Below are 14,710 nucleotides of genomic sequence, written 5' to 3' on the forward strand. Positions count from 1 at the left end.
TGGGAGGGGACACATGTGGTCCCCAGAGTCAAGACCTAATCATGCAGTCCTCTTGTCCCCTGGATCCAGGTATAATGTCGAGGTCAAGCATATCAAAATCATGACATCAGAAGGACTTTACCGGATCACAGAGAAGAAGGCTTTCCGGGGGCTTCCGGTAAGGGCCAGTGTCTGGATCCAACCTCAGCTTTGCCAAACCCTGGTGGCACCCTTGCACTGTCATCTTGGGATCCCCATTTCCCATGCTTAGAGTGGTTCACGGAGCAGATGGCCTTAATCACGCTGTTAATGTCCAACAGTGTGGATAAGAATAACGGCATATAACTGTTGCTGTGACCTTCTAGTTTCTGGGACAAACCACTTGACCAAAAGCAGCTTATGGGAGGAAGGGATTTATTTTGGCTTAATGTCTCAGGGAAGATGTTTATGATATAAATATTACAAAATATATCATAAAGTTAACAAAATAATAATATAAACAATAGCAGTGTTCGTGTTAATGTCAAACACATTTGGAGGAGACAGTTAACCCTCTGACCGTGACTTTTTGTAAAATAAAGGTTTTATGGTACTTGCACTTAAAAATATTTTTATTATTTATTTGGAAGAGAGAGAGAGAGAGAGAGAGGGAGAGAGAGAGAGAATTGGTGTGCCAGAGCCTCTTGTCAGTACAGGTGAACTCTAGATGCATGTATCACTTTGTGTATCTGGCTTTACTTGGGTACCAGGTAATTGAACCTGGGCTGTCAGGCTTTGCAAGCAAGTACCTTTAACCACTGAGCAATCTCTGCAGTCCATTTTTTTTTAAGTACGGAATGCCAAAACGCAGGTCATTTTGTTTTGAGAGATGCTCTTCAATGTTGACTTACCTGCTTCCTCCTACTTGGACCAGCATAAATATTTGTGGATGAACTATTCACAAGGACAAAAAACTGGAGACTCAAAATCATATCTAAGTGTTTTAAACATTCATTATTGTTATTGTTATTAACCCGATGTTTCATGTGGATACTTCATGTGCCTCTTTTCCCTCGTCCCTGCCGCCATGTCACTGGGGTCGCTTCTCAGTGGGGTTACAGATATTTCCCAAGGGGTTGTGTTTTATGTGTTGTGGGAGCAGTAGTTAGTTTTGCGGGGAGGGAATGTCTCTGGGCATGATGTCTCAACCTGTGGCTCTTATACTCTTTTCGCTTCTTCGTCTGCAAGATTCCCTGAGCCATGGTGGGTGAGTTTTAAGTCTACTTCAGTGATGAGCTCTTAGGAGCCTCTGGATCTCTGCTTTGGTAGGTGTTGAGTGTCCTCAGGGTCTGTCTCCTGTAACCCTGGTGCTGATTATCAGGTTCAGCATGGAAGCAGCTTCACTTTTGCTCTTCTCCCCTTTTCTCTGTGGATTCAACTGTGGCTTGGCTGAAGTGCGAGGGGTAATTTATCTCCTCTGGTCTACTCCACTGTGCACACCCTCTGGTCTAATGTTTTTTATTTTTATTTTTATTTTTTAAATTAAGTAGAAACTTTGTGGGGATACATCATGTGTTGGTACCATCACTTCCCTGCCCCCACTCCACCAAGGGCCCTCCTCAGTGGGATTGCTGGTGTTCACCATGGCGTTGTGGGTTAGGAGTTAGCAGCAGTCAGCCATTGGTGGGAGGCAGTGCTTCTGAATATTCCCTCTCACCCTGTGGCTCTTACAGTCCTTCCGCCCCCTGTTTCACAACATTCTCTGAGTCTTGGTGGGTGTGCTTTAAGTCTACATTAGTGTTTAGCTCTCAGCAGCTTCTGGGTTCTGCTTTGGTGCGTTTCGAGTCTCCTCAGTGTCTGTCTCCATCTTTGGGGCGCAGGTTGTCAGGCTCACCGTGGAAGTAGCACCCTTGTTCATCTTGCCAGTTCCGCAGTGTTTTCACCTGGGCCCTGGCTGATGTGTGAAGGGTGGTTCATCTCCTGCCATGGAGTCAGCTATGTTTTCTTGTCTTGTTGATAGATTTTGGTTGTTCTGGGTTCTCACTGCCTTCTGGAAATAACAACAACAACCCCCCAAAAAACAAAACACAGATTCTTCAATGGAAAGTGAGATCAGCATATGTTAAAGGGGATAAGCATTGTTAGTTTAGAGAGATTTTGATGGATGTAGCCTCTCTTTGGGCCAAAAACTGCAGGAGCTTCTCACTGGAGTCCATGATCTTGGTTGCTATAGGATTCCAACTCTGTTCCCAGTTCCTTTTTGCTGAGCGAATCTCAGCCAATCAGAGAGCCCTTGGTTACCTACCACGGGGCGTGTGCACCGTGTCAGGCTGGCTGCGTTTGCATAGCATTGTCTCCTGCTTGCTAATAATGTTGGCCACTTCCCCTCAGCAGCCCATGTAGCGCTTTTTAGCACTGTACAGACTAACCATCTGGGACCTGGCTTTCTTTCAGATTCCAGCCAGACCTCTCAGTTTCCGAGTCAGCAGCATGTGGTGTCTTCAGCAATAGGGTCTTACCTTTTACCTCAGGCGGGTAATTAAGTGCTTTGACAGAAGCCTGTCTTATTTTGGGGACTTCGTAGGTCTCTCTGATCAACAGCTCAGTGTGGATTGTAACCAATTTCTGATACTGGGAGTTACAAGCCAGAGCCAAGTGTTTTAGGGTTGGGTATCATGCCACCCTCTCCAGGGCTCTTCTTACTAGATGCTTCCCTCATACTCTGCTACCCAGAGTCTGCTATCCAGGAGGAAGATTCCTATGGTGCCAATTCATTTTGGCTTTAGTTTTGTGTATATCTATCCTGCCGCCCTCCTATTGTCCTCACTCCAAATTGTTCCATCCATGTTATCTGTCCCTGGGGTTGCCTGTCAGGCATGCCTGCAATAAGGTGTTTTTACAGAGGCCAGATCTGAGCTACTATGGTCAACCCTGGGGTCATGGTCATCTTGTCCCAGCTGTGAAACCTGGACAAAGAGTTTCTTTGTTCCTCCGCTTATACAGTAAGGGCCCACATGTATATTCATCACTCAGGTGCTAGAGGATCTTGGTAATGTGTAGTGTATACACTGACCAGTGAGTATCGTTATTATTAATTATAAAGCTAAGGCCCTTGTCACCATAGGAGGTTTTGAATTTGGTGAGCTGGTTATTTGGTAAATTTATCATGAGATCAAGTTAGTTGACCATTGGGAAAACTGATTCCAGGCCATGGGATGTCCTTGCTGCCCAGATAAAGAAAGGAGCTCCTTGTCATGGGATGCATTCAAGGAGTGGCTTGCGTGGAGTGCTGTCTTGCAGGATAATTCCATTATGCGGTTCCCTTCCAGGAGCTGGTGGAATTTTACCAGCAGAATTCCCTGAAGGATTGCTTCAAGTCACTGGACACGACCTTGCAATTCCCTTACAAGGAGCCTGAGAGGAGAGCCATCAGCAAGCCTCCAGGTGAGGGATCTCTGGCTGGGGGTGACAGCTCGTTCCTTGGTGGAGGGAAGGTCTCCTTTCAGTGGGCCTGCCAGGCCTCCTTTGGCCCTGCCCACTGAGAACTTTGCTCATTCCTCGTGTGCATGGAAAAGTGGTGGGGATTCCAGCTCTATTTGGGAAGATGAGGATACCAGAAATCAGAAAATGGCCACATATGTTAACCCTTTATTTTTGCATCATTTTCAAGGATGAATTGGTCTCTAGCCTGTTTCCCACAAGGGTCTTTCACTTCCTTTGTCTTCCAGCTTTTGTCTGTCAGCTTTGTTTGAATTACCAGCAATTGTTGGATACAGTTTGTTGTGCATCAGAATATTTGAGATGTCTATTTTAGGAATCTTTTTTATCATTGATTTTAATTTTTTATTTGTTTATGAGAAAGAGAAGGAGAAAGAATGGGTGCATAAAATATTTGAAATATCTATTTTAGGAATATTTTTATTCATTTATTTTAATTTTTTTTTAAATATTTTATTTATTTATTTGAGAGCGACAGACACAGAGAGAAAGACAGAGGGAGAGAGAGAGAGAGAATGGGCGCGCCAGGGCTTCCAGCCTCTGCAAACGAACTCCAGACGCGTGTGCCCCTTGTGCATCTGGCTAACGTGGGACCTGGGGAACCGAGCCTTGAACCGGGGTCCTTAGGCTTCACAGGCGAGCGCTTAACCGCTAAGCCATCTCTCCAGCCCATTTATTTTAATTTTTTATTTATTTATGAGAGAGAGAGAAAGAGAGAGAGAGAGAGAGAGAGAGAAAGAGAGAGAAAGAATGGGCGCACCAGGGCCTCTAACCACTGCAAATGAACTCTAGAGGCTTACACCACCTCATGATTCTGGTGTTACATGAGTACTGAAAAATTGAACCTGTGTCCTTAGACTTTGCAGGTAAGTGCCTTACCAGCTGAGCCATCTCTCCAGCCCTCATTTATTTTTTAAGACAAGATCTCATTATGTAGCCTAGGCTGGCCTTAAACTTGTGATCTTCTTGCCTGAGTACTGAAATTACAGGCATGCACTGCCATGCCTGGCTAAGAGACTTGGCTTAACAATTTCATTTAACTCCAGAATTATGATGTCAAGAATGATTTAGACCCCATCTGTGCTTGTTTCCCATGGTTGTACTTCCTCAAAATCTAAATTCTGGCTCATATTTTGTTTTGAGTGTGTGCATTCTGAAGTATGTTTTTCAGAAAAGACACATAGGTGGAAGAAATTTTGAATAATACGAAAGCTTTGGACAGAGAGCTTCCAGAGTTAATCGCTGTTACCATGTTGCACATTGGAGAAAAATGTCTGAGTAATAGCAAAGCTTTGGAGGGAGGGCTTTCAGAGTTAATCATTGTTACCATGTTCTACACTTGAAAAAGCCATGTCAGTGTAACTCAGCACTTAAGACAGCAATGGGTGCTCGTCACTCAATCAAATAATTGTCTTTCTTTTCTTTTTTTAAATTTAAATTTAATTTAACTTAATTGAAAGAGTTAGAAAAAGAGAGAGAGAGAGAGAAAGAGGGAGGGGGGGGGAGAGAGAGAGAGATTGGGAGAGAGAATGGGCACGCCAGGGTTTTCAGCCACTGTAACTGAACTCACGATGCATGCACCACCTTGTGTATCTGGCTTACATGGGCCCTGGGGAAACGAACCTTTTTTTTTTTTTTTTCTTTTGGCTTTGCAGGTGAATAACTTAACCACTAAGCCATCTCTCTAGCCTTTTTCCTTTTTAAAGCTTTATTTTATTTTATTTATTTGAGAGAGAGATAGAGGCAGATAGAGAGGGAGGGAGGTCTTTTTTGTAATAAGTATGTACATGTGGTGTGTGTTTGTATGTGTGTGCATGTGGTGCGCGAGGGTGTATGTGCATGTGGTGTGCATTTTTGTCTGTGAGGGTATGTATATGTGTGTGTGGGAGAGTTGCATACTTGTGGTGTGAGAGGCTCTGTGTACATGGTGTGTGAGGGTGTGCATGTTTGTGTGCATGAGCATATGATGTGTGTGTATTGTGTGTGTATGTGTGTGTGGCATGCATATAGTGTGTACATGTGTGTACAAGGGTGTATTGTGCAAGAGTGTGCGTGCATGGGGAGGCCACATGTCAACAGTCTTAGTCTTGAACCAGGGTCTCGCTGAATTCAGAGCTCACTGACTCAGTTAGACTGGCTGGCGAGCCCCTGGGGTCCTCGTGTCTCCGTCTCCTCAGTGCTGAGGTCGCAGGTGGGCCCCACCATACCTGGCCCTTACATGGGTGCTTGGGGTCCAAACTCAGGTCCTCATGCTTGTATGGCAAACACTTTATCTACTGAGCATGTCCCCAGCCCCCGCACAATCATTTATGTCTGATTGCATCTTACTTACATGCCCAGTATATATGGATGTTCAGTCTTAGAAACACTTGAAGTTAATTTTATATTTTACAGTTTCACATAAGTATATTCCAAGGAAAAGTTATTTGCTTGCCTCTGCCTCCTTTATTTATTTTCCACACTCTGTATTTTTGTCCCTGGGTCCTGCTTAAGATAATTAAAATGAAGAGTCTATAATGAATGTTTTCCTACTTTTCTTCTTGGCCTCAACCCACAAATCCAGTTGCCTCTGTGTACCTATGGGAGTTGGTTCTGGGACCCTTGGCCATACCAAAATCCCAAGATGCTCAAGCTCCTTATGCAGAATGACATAGTTAGTTACATAAGTTCTTATTTCAAGCCATCTTCAGAGGACCTGTACTAACAGTGTACCTATCACCTTAGCCACCAGCCACCTTGTCCCCACCAGACTTATAATCAACTTCCAATGTGATCTAAGTGCCTTGTGAACAGGTGTTTCCTGCAGTGTTTAGGGACTGATGACATGAACTGTCAGCACCTGTTCCATGCAGCCGCAGATTTTTTTCATATATTTAGAATCTGAAGTTAGATAAGCACACATGGGTCCCACAGATGCAGAGAGGACGTTGGTTATATAAACACCCATAATGTGGGCTGGGGAGATGCTCGCTCAGTAGAGCACTTGCCTTGACAGCATTAGGACCTGAGTTTGATCCCCAAAGGCTCATGTTAAAAATGCTGAATGTGGCGTAATCCCAGTACTGGGGAGGTGGAGACAGGAGGATCCCTGGTCTGACAGCCTAACCTAACTGGGGAGTTCCAGGACAACAAGACCCCATTTTACGCACCTGAGGATGACACTTGAGGTGGCTTTCTGCTTCTATATGCACAACTCACATGCGTGTGCATTCACATACAGTCAGACACATGCACCCACAGGCTTGCAGTACACTCATGCATGCACACACAATACACACACATTCACACGCACGCTCATGTGTGCACATCAGTATGCATACATACACTCATACACACGAGAACCTGCACACACATGAGCATGCATGTCCTCACACAAGAAATGTACTCTCAAAACAGTGAAACTGAAAAAATGGTCGTGTGTGGCCAGTGGTTAAAAGCACTTCCTGCACAAGCCTGATGAGTGGAGTTTGGATCCCCGGGACCTTCATAAAACCAGACGCAAATAGTCCAGTGTGGTCTATGGCAGAGCAAGGTGGATGGAGGACCGTCCTGAAGCTCATGAGCCAGCTAAATCTGGCACTTCAGCAGCAAACACCAAGAGAGACCCTGTCTCAAATAAGGAGAGGACCATGACCCGAGGTTGTCCACTGACCTACACACACACACACCCAAATGATCTTGCCAGTCCTGCTTATAATCTCAACACTCAGGAGGCAGAGGCAGGAGGATCATACTTTTGAGCTCCTGGTGGGCTACATCATGAAAGCCTCCTAAAAAGTTAATTATATTTTCTAATTTTGATGCAGATCAGATTAGGAGGATGATGTTGGGAGTAAAGTCATTTCCCCTTCAAAGGAGAGGTCACCCCAAAGCCCTTCACCCACAGGAGTCGTGGAAATATTGGGGTAGAAGTTACCCTCCGTGGAATATGTCCCCTCTCTCCATTGCCCCAGAGTCTGTCCCAGTCCCTTAGCCACCTTGATTTTTTTCCACAGCTGGAAGCATCAAGTATTTTGGCACTGCCAAAGCCCGCTATGATTTCTGTGCCCGGGACCGGTCGGAGCTGTCACTCAAAGAGGGTGACATCATCAAGATCCTCAGCAAGAAGGGACAGCAAGGCTGGTGGCGAGGGGAGATCTATGGCCGGGTAAGGCGGACAGGGCAGGCCGGTGTGCGGGGCTCGCCTGGCTGGGGCACTGCCTGGGAATTGTGGATGAAGATGGTGGGGTTTGGCTGCCATGGAGGTCACTCCTAGTTGCCAGAACAAAAGGATGCCAAGATTTAAAAATCTATATTTTTTATTTTTGTTTATCTGAGAGAGAGAGAAAGGTACAGAGAGGAAGAAAGAGAAGGAATTAGTGTGCCAGGGCATTCAGCCACTGCAAACAAACTCCAGATGCATGTGACATCTTGTGCATCTGGATACGTGGGTCCTGGAGAATTGAACCTGCATCCTTTGGCTTTGTAAGTAGGCATCTTAGCCACTAAGCCATCTCTTCATCCCCAAGATTTTTTAATATATATTTTTATTATTTATTTATGAGAGAGAGAGAGGCAGATAGGGAGAAAGGGCATGCCTGAGCCTTCTAGCCACTGAAATGAACTCCAGACACATGCTCTATCTTGTGCATCTGGCTTCATGTGAGTCCTGGGGATTCAAACCCAGGTCCTTAGGCTTTGCAGGCAAAAGCCTAACCACTAAGCAATCTCTTCAGCCCAAGGACATCAGGATCTAATACACTTATTGGACTGCACTTATCTGTTGAGGATCTACAATGGTGCCAAGGAGACAGAGCTGAGCATGGCACAATGACTGGCCTTGTTAGCAGAGTTCAGTAAGGAGAATGTGCCCATGCCTCACAAGACTCAAGGTTGGCAGGGTGTGGGCATCAGTCACCTTCTCATGGCTGGAACAAAACACCTGACCAGAAATAACTGAAGGAAAAAAAGGGTTTATTTTGGCTTCCAGGTCCAGGTGGCAGGAACTTGAGACAGCTTGAAGTAGGTCCACAGTGAGGAAGCAGAGAGCGGTGAAGGCGGCTGCTCAGCCAGCTCTCTCCTTTCATACAGCCCAGGACCCAATCCATAGAAAGTTGCTGCCCTCAGTCAAGGTGGGTTTTCCCACCTCAGTGAACCTAATCAAGCTAATCCCTCATAGGCGAGTCTAGGTCCTTTGATGCTGACAATCAGTGTAACCCCCACCATGTAGCGCTCCTGAGGAAGACCCTGGCTCACCCTTCAAGCATGTCAGGGTGATTTCTGAGAAATTACTCTGACAGATGAGGAATCAAGTTAGAGCAGTAAAAAGACTATCCATGGAGTTAGGGGAAAACATGGCAGCAGGAAACCCCCAGCACATGCAAAGGTCCTGGGGTAAGAGTAACTGGCATATTTGAAAGACTCAGAGGCAGGGGTTTGTGTCTGTCTGGCTCACTGCTGTCCACTAGCTTTCGAGAAACAGTAAGTACTCGGTCAATCCTGAGTCCACGAACAGGAAGACATGGGACTTGCTGGTGTCCTTTGCCCCCGTGCGGGTGATGGGCTGCCCAGTGCTTCCAGTCATTTTGCTCTGGTCTTGCTCTTATGTTTGCCTTGCATTGGTGACAGCTTGCATTATTCCACCTCCCATGCATCTGTGGTCTGGGACTCTTCCTTGCTTGAAAGGGTTCTAAAATACTTAGAGATGGAGGTATTGGTTATAGCTTTTATTCCTTCATTCTACTGGGGAAACATGAAAACCTCATGGCTGAGAGGACTGCATAGGTGAGCAGGCCTGGCCAGTGTGCTGGAGGCACATTTGTGAGAAATGGGGACAGCTAGGGCTTGAAGAACCTTTGAGAGTGCTCAGGGAGGCTCTGGGTAAAAAGAATTTATCTGTACATACACCCACAAATCTTATATTTATTCACCAACCCATCTCTTACTCACCCATCCATCCATCCACCCACCCATCCATCCATACATCCACATATTTATTCATCTGCCCTTCCACCCACAAATTCATTCGTCTGTCCATCCATCCATCCATCCAGCCATTTGCCCACCCACCACCCACCTACTCATATAATAATTTTTTCTTCCACCCATCCATCTGTCTGTCATTTATCCCTTCAACCATCCATCCATCCACTCATTCATTCATCTGTCCATAAATCCATTAATATGTCCATCCATCCATTCATAATCCACCTTCTGCTTTCACCACCCACACTCTCAGACAATGTTCATGTGCCCACCAATCCATTTTTTCATCATCCACCCATCCATCCACATGCCCATCCACTTATTCATCTGACCACCCATTTATCCATCTACTCATCATCCATCCGTCCATCCATCCATGCACTCACCCACCTATGCACTCATCCATCCCTTAATAAATCCATCCATCAATCCTCCCAGTAACCCATGTGTCTATCCATCCATCCATCTATTCATTCATCTGTCTATCATAAGCTCACTTATTCATCATTTCATCTCTCCACCCATTCATCGGTCCATTAGTCATCTGTCCATCCATCCACTCACCTGTCCACCCATTCATCTGTCTATCATCTATCTATCTATCTATCTATCTATCTATCTATCTATCTATCATCTATCTATGTATCTGTCATCATCATCATCTATCTTTTGTCTATCTATCCATCTGTTCATCCATCATTCTTCCAAGAAAAATGAATTAGATATTTCATGTGTGCCAGGAGCTGTCCTAGGCTCTCAGGAGCCAGTGGTGACTGTTTTAAGCAGAGTGTTTTAAACAGGTTCTGAAAGCTTTGCTGACCAGGTGACACACACACAGAGACTCATGTGCCTCTCTCCACCCTCCCTCTCTCTCTGTAGGTGAAGTAGAAGGATCAGCAGGTGCAGAGGCCCCCAGGAAGGAGGGAGCAGCCGGAGAACAGGCAAAAGCTTTCCTAATGATGTACTCTTCTCTTTCCAGGTTGGCTGGTTCCCTTCCAACTATGTGGAGGAAGATTATTCTGAGTACTGCTGAGCCCAGTGCCATGGGGGCCGACAACTGCAGAGCTGGAGGCCTGGAGCCCAAAATGGCTGGCAGCGGGGTTCAGGGGTTGTGAGAAGTCCCAGTGGGCAGAGCCTCTGGACAAGCTGCAGACAACTGTGGTCCAGCTGGCAGCATTCCTGGGCTCATGCCCGCTATGGTTAATTTATATTGTCCTGATTTCCTCATGGGTCCCCTGAGAAAGATGGGGCTCGACACAACTGCTTTTAATAAAATGATGACAGTGAGCTCTGGCGTGCCAGGAGGATCTGAGGGGAGAGATGGGAGCGGTGCAGAGCGCAGGAAAGGTCCTCTCAGGGCTCCTGCCTCCCAGCATGGCCACCTTGAAGGAGATGTGAGAGTCTTGCCTAGCAGGAAAGGGCCCCCTCCCTCCCTCTTTCCCTTCTCCCCCTTCCTCCCTCCCTCCTTCCATTCCCTCTCCTCCTTCCTCTTCTTTCCTTTCTCTTCCCTTCTTTCTCTGCTAGTCCCTTCCTTGCCTTTCTTTGCCCTACCCTGTCCCGCCCTGCCCTTCTCCTTCCTCTTTTTCCTTTCTCCCTCCTTTCTTTCTCTTTTCTTTGTCAGAGCCTGTGATTCACCCCAGGGCAGGGTGTACTCTAGGCTGTCACACTATTGCTGACTATGCCGCAGCCCTCACTGTGGGTTCTAGGCCAACCATGCTCTCAGGTCTCTTTTACTTATATTGTGACAGGGTTTCTCTGTGTTGTGTTTGATCTTACTGTGTAGCCCAGGCTGGCCTCACACTCACAGTCTTTCTCCCTTGGCCTCCTTAGTAGCTGGGATGATAGGTGTACCACCAGGTCCCATCATTTTTGTTCTCCTGTCAGGAGTATTTTGAGCCTTCCCTTTCATTCTGCTGCGTGGTGCAAGTGTCATGTCATCTCAGTGTCCCAGTAAATTCTTGTTTTAAATGTGAATTCTTTAATTTAAATTTATATGTAAATTTTTATTTCCATAGGTTATAGTCTTGTATCCTCTCATCCCCAGTCCCCATGACCCTGAGTCCTCCTCAGGGTCTTTGATGTTCATTGTGGGGTAATTAGGGCCTCTTTTAGTTTCTGGGGGGAGGGACTGTGCATCAGGGTATTGCTGCCTGCCCTGTGGCTCTTACAATCTTTCCACCTCCTCTTCTGCAACAATCCCTGAGCCTTGGGTGTGTTAGCAAACTGTTTTTAGTGTTGAGTTCTCAGTGAAGTTTTTGTTTGTTTGTTTGTTTTGTTTTTGAGGTTGGGCCTCGCTCTAGCCCAGGATATTCACTATGGAATTCACTTTGTAGTCTCAGGCTGGCCTTGAACTCAAAGTGATCCTCCTGCCTCTGCCTCTCAAGTGCTGGAATTAAAGGCGTGCAACACAATACCTGGCTCCAGTGAAAGTTTTGTTTGCTTGTTTGTGTGTTTTGCAGTAGGTTCTCACTCTAACCCAGGCTGGCCTGGAAGTTACTATGTAGTCTCAGGATGGCTTCAAATTCACAGTGATCCTCCTACCTCTGCCTTGGATTAAAGGCATGTACCATTCATTACACATGGCTTCTCAGTGAATTATTTTGATGATCCAGTTTAAGTTACAAAGACTCTGGCTCAGGGGTTTTGGGGAGACAGTTTAGTTTCCTCTGTCACCGCTCTCTAGCTGAGAGGCCATCCATCAGGCTTTGAGCTCCTGGCATGGCGTGTGTTCTTGGCACTCACAAACCTTTACCCTCCAGGTGGGCCGATGCTCATCTTGGTTTCTCAGGATGATTACACCTGTTGCCCTGGTGCAGTCATTAATTGTAATGTATTTTATTCTTCAAAGCATCGTGGCTTGGATGATAAATTTTATCTGCTGTCTTAGGTTGTAGACCCCAAGATAAGTATTTTGGGGAGCAAAGTTTCCCTGGGAGCAGATTCAGGAAGTTGCCAGCACAGTGAGAAAGACGGTGTATCTATTCCTTTTTGTGTTGCTATGACAACATGCTTGATGCAATTTAAAGGATCATATCAGTGCAAAAACCCGCAGCTCTCACCTCAAAGGGAGTAAGAAATGACTTATTTTGGAACCAATGATGTGTGACCAGGGCCCAGAAGCACAGGAAGATGACCCCAATTCCGTGTCCCAACGAGGTAACAGGTTCATGCAGTTTTTATAGTAACAGAACAAAGTAAGTCATAACGCAGAACATTTTGTAAATCCACTGGTGGAAAGAGGTTCTTTTATCTACACTTTCGGAGAACTTACTGCAGTCTTGGGTTGGTTGGTTCTGGACTTGGTGTATGGCAGAACTTTGTGGGGGCGGGAATGTGGGGGGGGGTGGGGCTCTTCATTTCATGACGGACAGGAACTGAAGTCCAGGCATAATGTGAAGCACACCCCATACGACCCACTTTCTCTAAGTAAAGTTGTAGCACCTTCCCCATAGCACCGCCAGCTAGAGACCAAGCCTTGCCCACACACGCCGCCCGGGACACTTCATACTCAAAGCACGGGTGGGGGTGGGGAGGGCCACACCGACGGGGAGGGGCCCCTGGGCTTGCAGGGGGGTCTGTGCCAGGATGGCTGCAAGAGGGGCTGACACATTCAGCTACCAGATTCTGTCAGTGTCTCGCATGCGCATGTGTGTGGTGCATGTGTGTGTGTGTGTTCAGAGGCCTCAGGTCAACACTGGGGTTTTCGCAGTCCCTCCTCAGCCTTACTCTCGGAGACAGGCTCTCTGTAGCTTGGAGCTCGCTCATTCAGCTAGACTAGCTCTCCAGCAAGCCCCAGGCACCCTCCTGTCTCGCCTCCTCGGTGCTGGGATTTCAGATCAACGTTTTACCTTGGTCCTGGGGAATCTGAACTCAGGTCCTTCTGTTTGGATGTCCAGTGTTTCAGCACTGAGCCATCTCCCCAGCCCAGGGTCTGCTTCCGTTAATCTCGTGTGGAGGTTGCAACATGCCTTCCCTCCTGAGCTTTGGAAACTCCTGGTCAGCATGGATATTGTAAGTACAAAGGTGAAAGTACATTCACAAGGTCTCTATGCCCACCTTTTCTCTTTTAAAAATATTTTATTTAGGCCGGGTGTGGTGGCACACACACTTAATCCCAGCACTCAGGAGGCAGAGGTAGAAGGATCGCTGTGAGTTCGAGGCCAGCCTGAGACTACATAGTGAATTCTGGGTCAGCTTGGGCTAGGGCGAGACACTACCTCGAAAATCAAAACAAAAATTTTTATTTATTTGAGAGGTGGAGGCAGAGAGGGAGGTAGAGAATGGGTGTGCAGGCGCCTCTAGCTGCTGCAAATGAACTCCAGACATGTGTGCCACCTTGTGCGTCTGGCTTTACGTGTGTACTGGGGAATCGAACCTGGGTTCTTAGGCTTTGTAGGCAAGCTCCTCAACCACTGAGCAATCAGTCTATCCTGCCCTACACCCCTCTTTCATACATGGAGTTGGCACTCACCCTGTGTGGCTATCTTTATAGAGGGATGGCGGGACCTGCTGCACCCTGAGTGCTGCGGCAACAGTGGAGAACTCTGCTTTCCTCTAGTGACCCATCCAGGATGTGGGTAGACGTGGGGCGCAGGGGTCCATGTCTGTGACACCTTAGGGTGTAACCCCGTTTTCTCCTGTCTTGTTCTTCTCTGTCTCAGCCTTCTGTTTAGTTTTGTGGCAAGGAATGCTGGCTTAGATAACATAATCTTCCACTTATGTTATTTATGGCCAGACTTCTTTTTATTGAATAGATCTTATTTTTTAAATTGTGGTAAAAATACACAAAACATGCAGTTTACCACTGTCATCTTTTTTTCCTCACTGTCATCTTTTTAAGTTTGCAACTCAGAAGGGTTAAGTACATTCATAATGATACATGTCCATCACCATCATGCAGTTCCAGAACTTTCTCATCATGGGCAATCAAAACACTCCCCATTAAACAATAGCTCCCCACTTCCATCTTCCCCCAGTTCTTGGCAATTATGATATCTGGTTACATTTTTTATATGGAGTACTTTAGGACTTAAATTTTTTATGTTTATTAACTTGAGTCAGAATGTTTAAATAGACTTTTGACATTCAAAATGCAGAGAGTAGCTTTTTTGGGAGATATCTTTCAAGTTGCTGCTAGAATAGTCCTTACCAAGCAAAAAACAACAAAAACAGAACAGAAACAACTACCACAAAACAAACAAACAAACAAAAACCTAGCAGGGCTAATAAGAGTGGCCAGTGATGGAGCCATGGAGTACATGTGAACTTTGAGAAAACTAGAAATAGTGAT

The 14,710-nt window shown here is 46.2% G+C and overlaps 1 protein-coding gene across 3 annotated transcripts in view; it reads left to right on the forward strand.

Moving 5' to 3' along the window:
- Vav1 (vav guanine nucleotide exchange factor 1) overlaps positions 1–11,660 on the forward strand; it is a 68,319-nt gene extending 56,659 nt beyond the window's left edge. For all 3 annotated transcript variants that reach the window (XM_045135334.1, XM_045135335.1, XM_045135336.1), the window contains exons 24-27: positions 70–157; positions 3,288–3,402; positions 7,452–7,603; positions 10,400–11,660. In XM_045135334.1, coding sequence (XP_044991269.1) covers positions 70–157; positions 3,288–3,402; positions 7,452–7,603; positions 10,400–10,453 — 409 coding nt within the window. In that variant the 3' untranslated portion in view covers positions 10,454–11,660. The remainder of the gene's footprint in view (positions 1–69; positions 158–3,287; positions 3,403–7,451; positions 7,604–10,399) is intronic.
- Positions 11,661–14,710: the final 3,050 nt, after the last annotated feature.

This window comes from Jaculus jaculus, chromosome 15 (genome assembly GCF_020740685.1).
Source record: "Jaculus jaculus isolate mJacJac1 chromosome 15, mJacJac1.mat.Y.cur, whole genome shotgun sequence".
In the NCBI taxonomy this organism is placed as follows: domain Eukaryota; kingdom Metazoa; phylum Chordata; class Mammalia; order Rodentia; family Dipodidae; genus Jaculus; species Jaculus jaculus.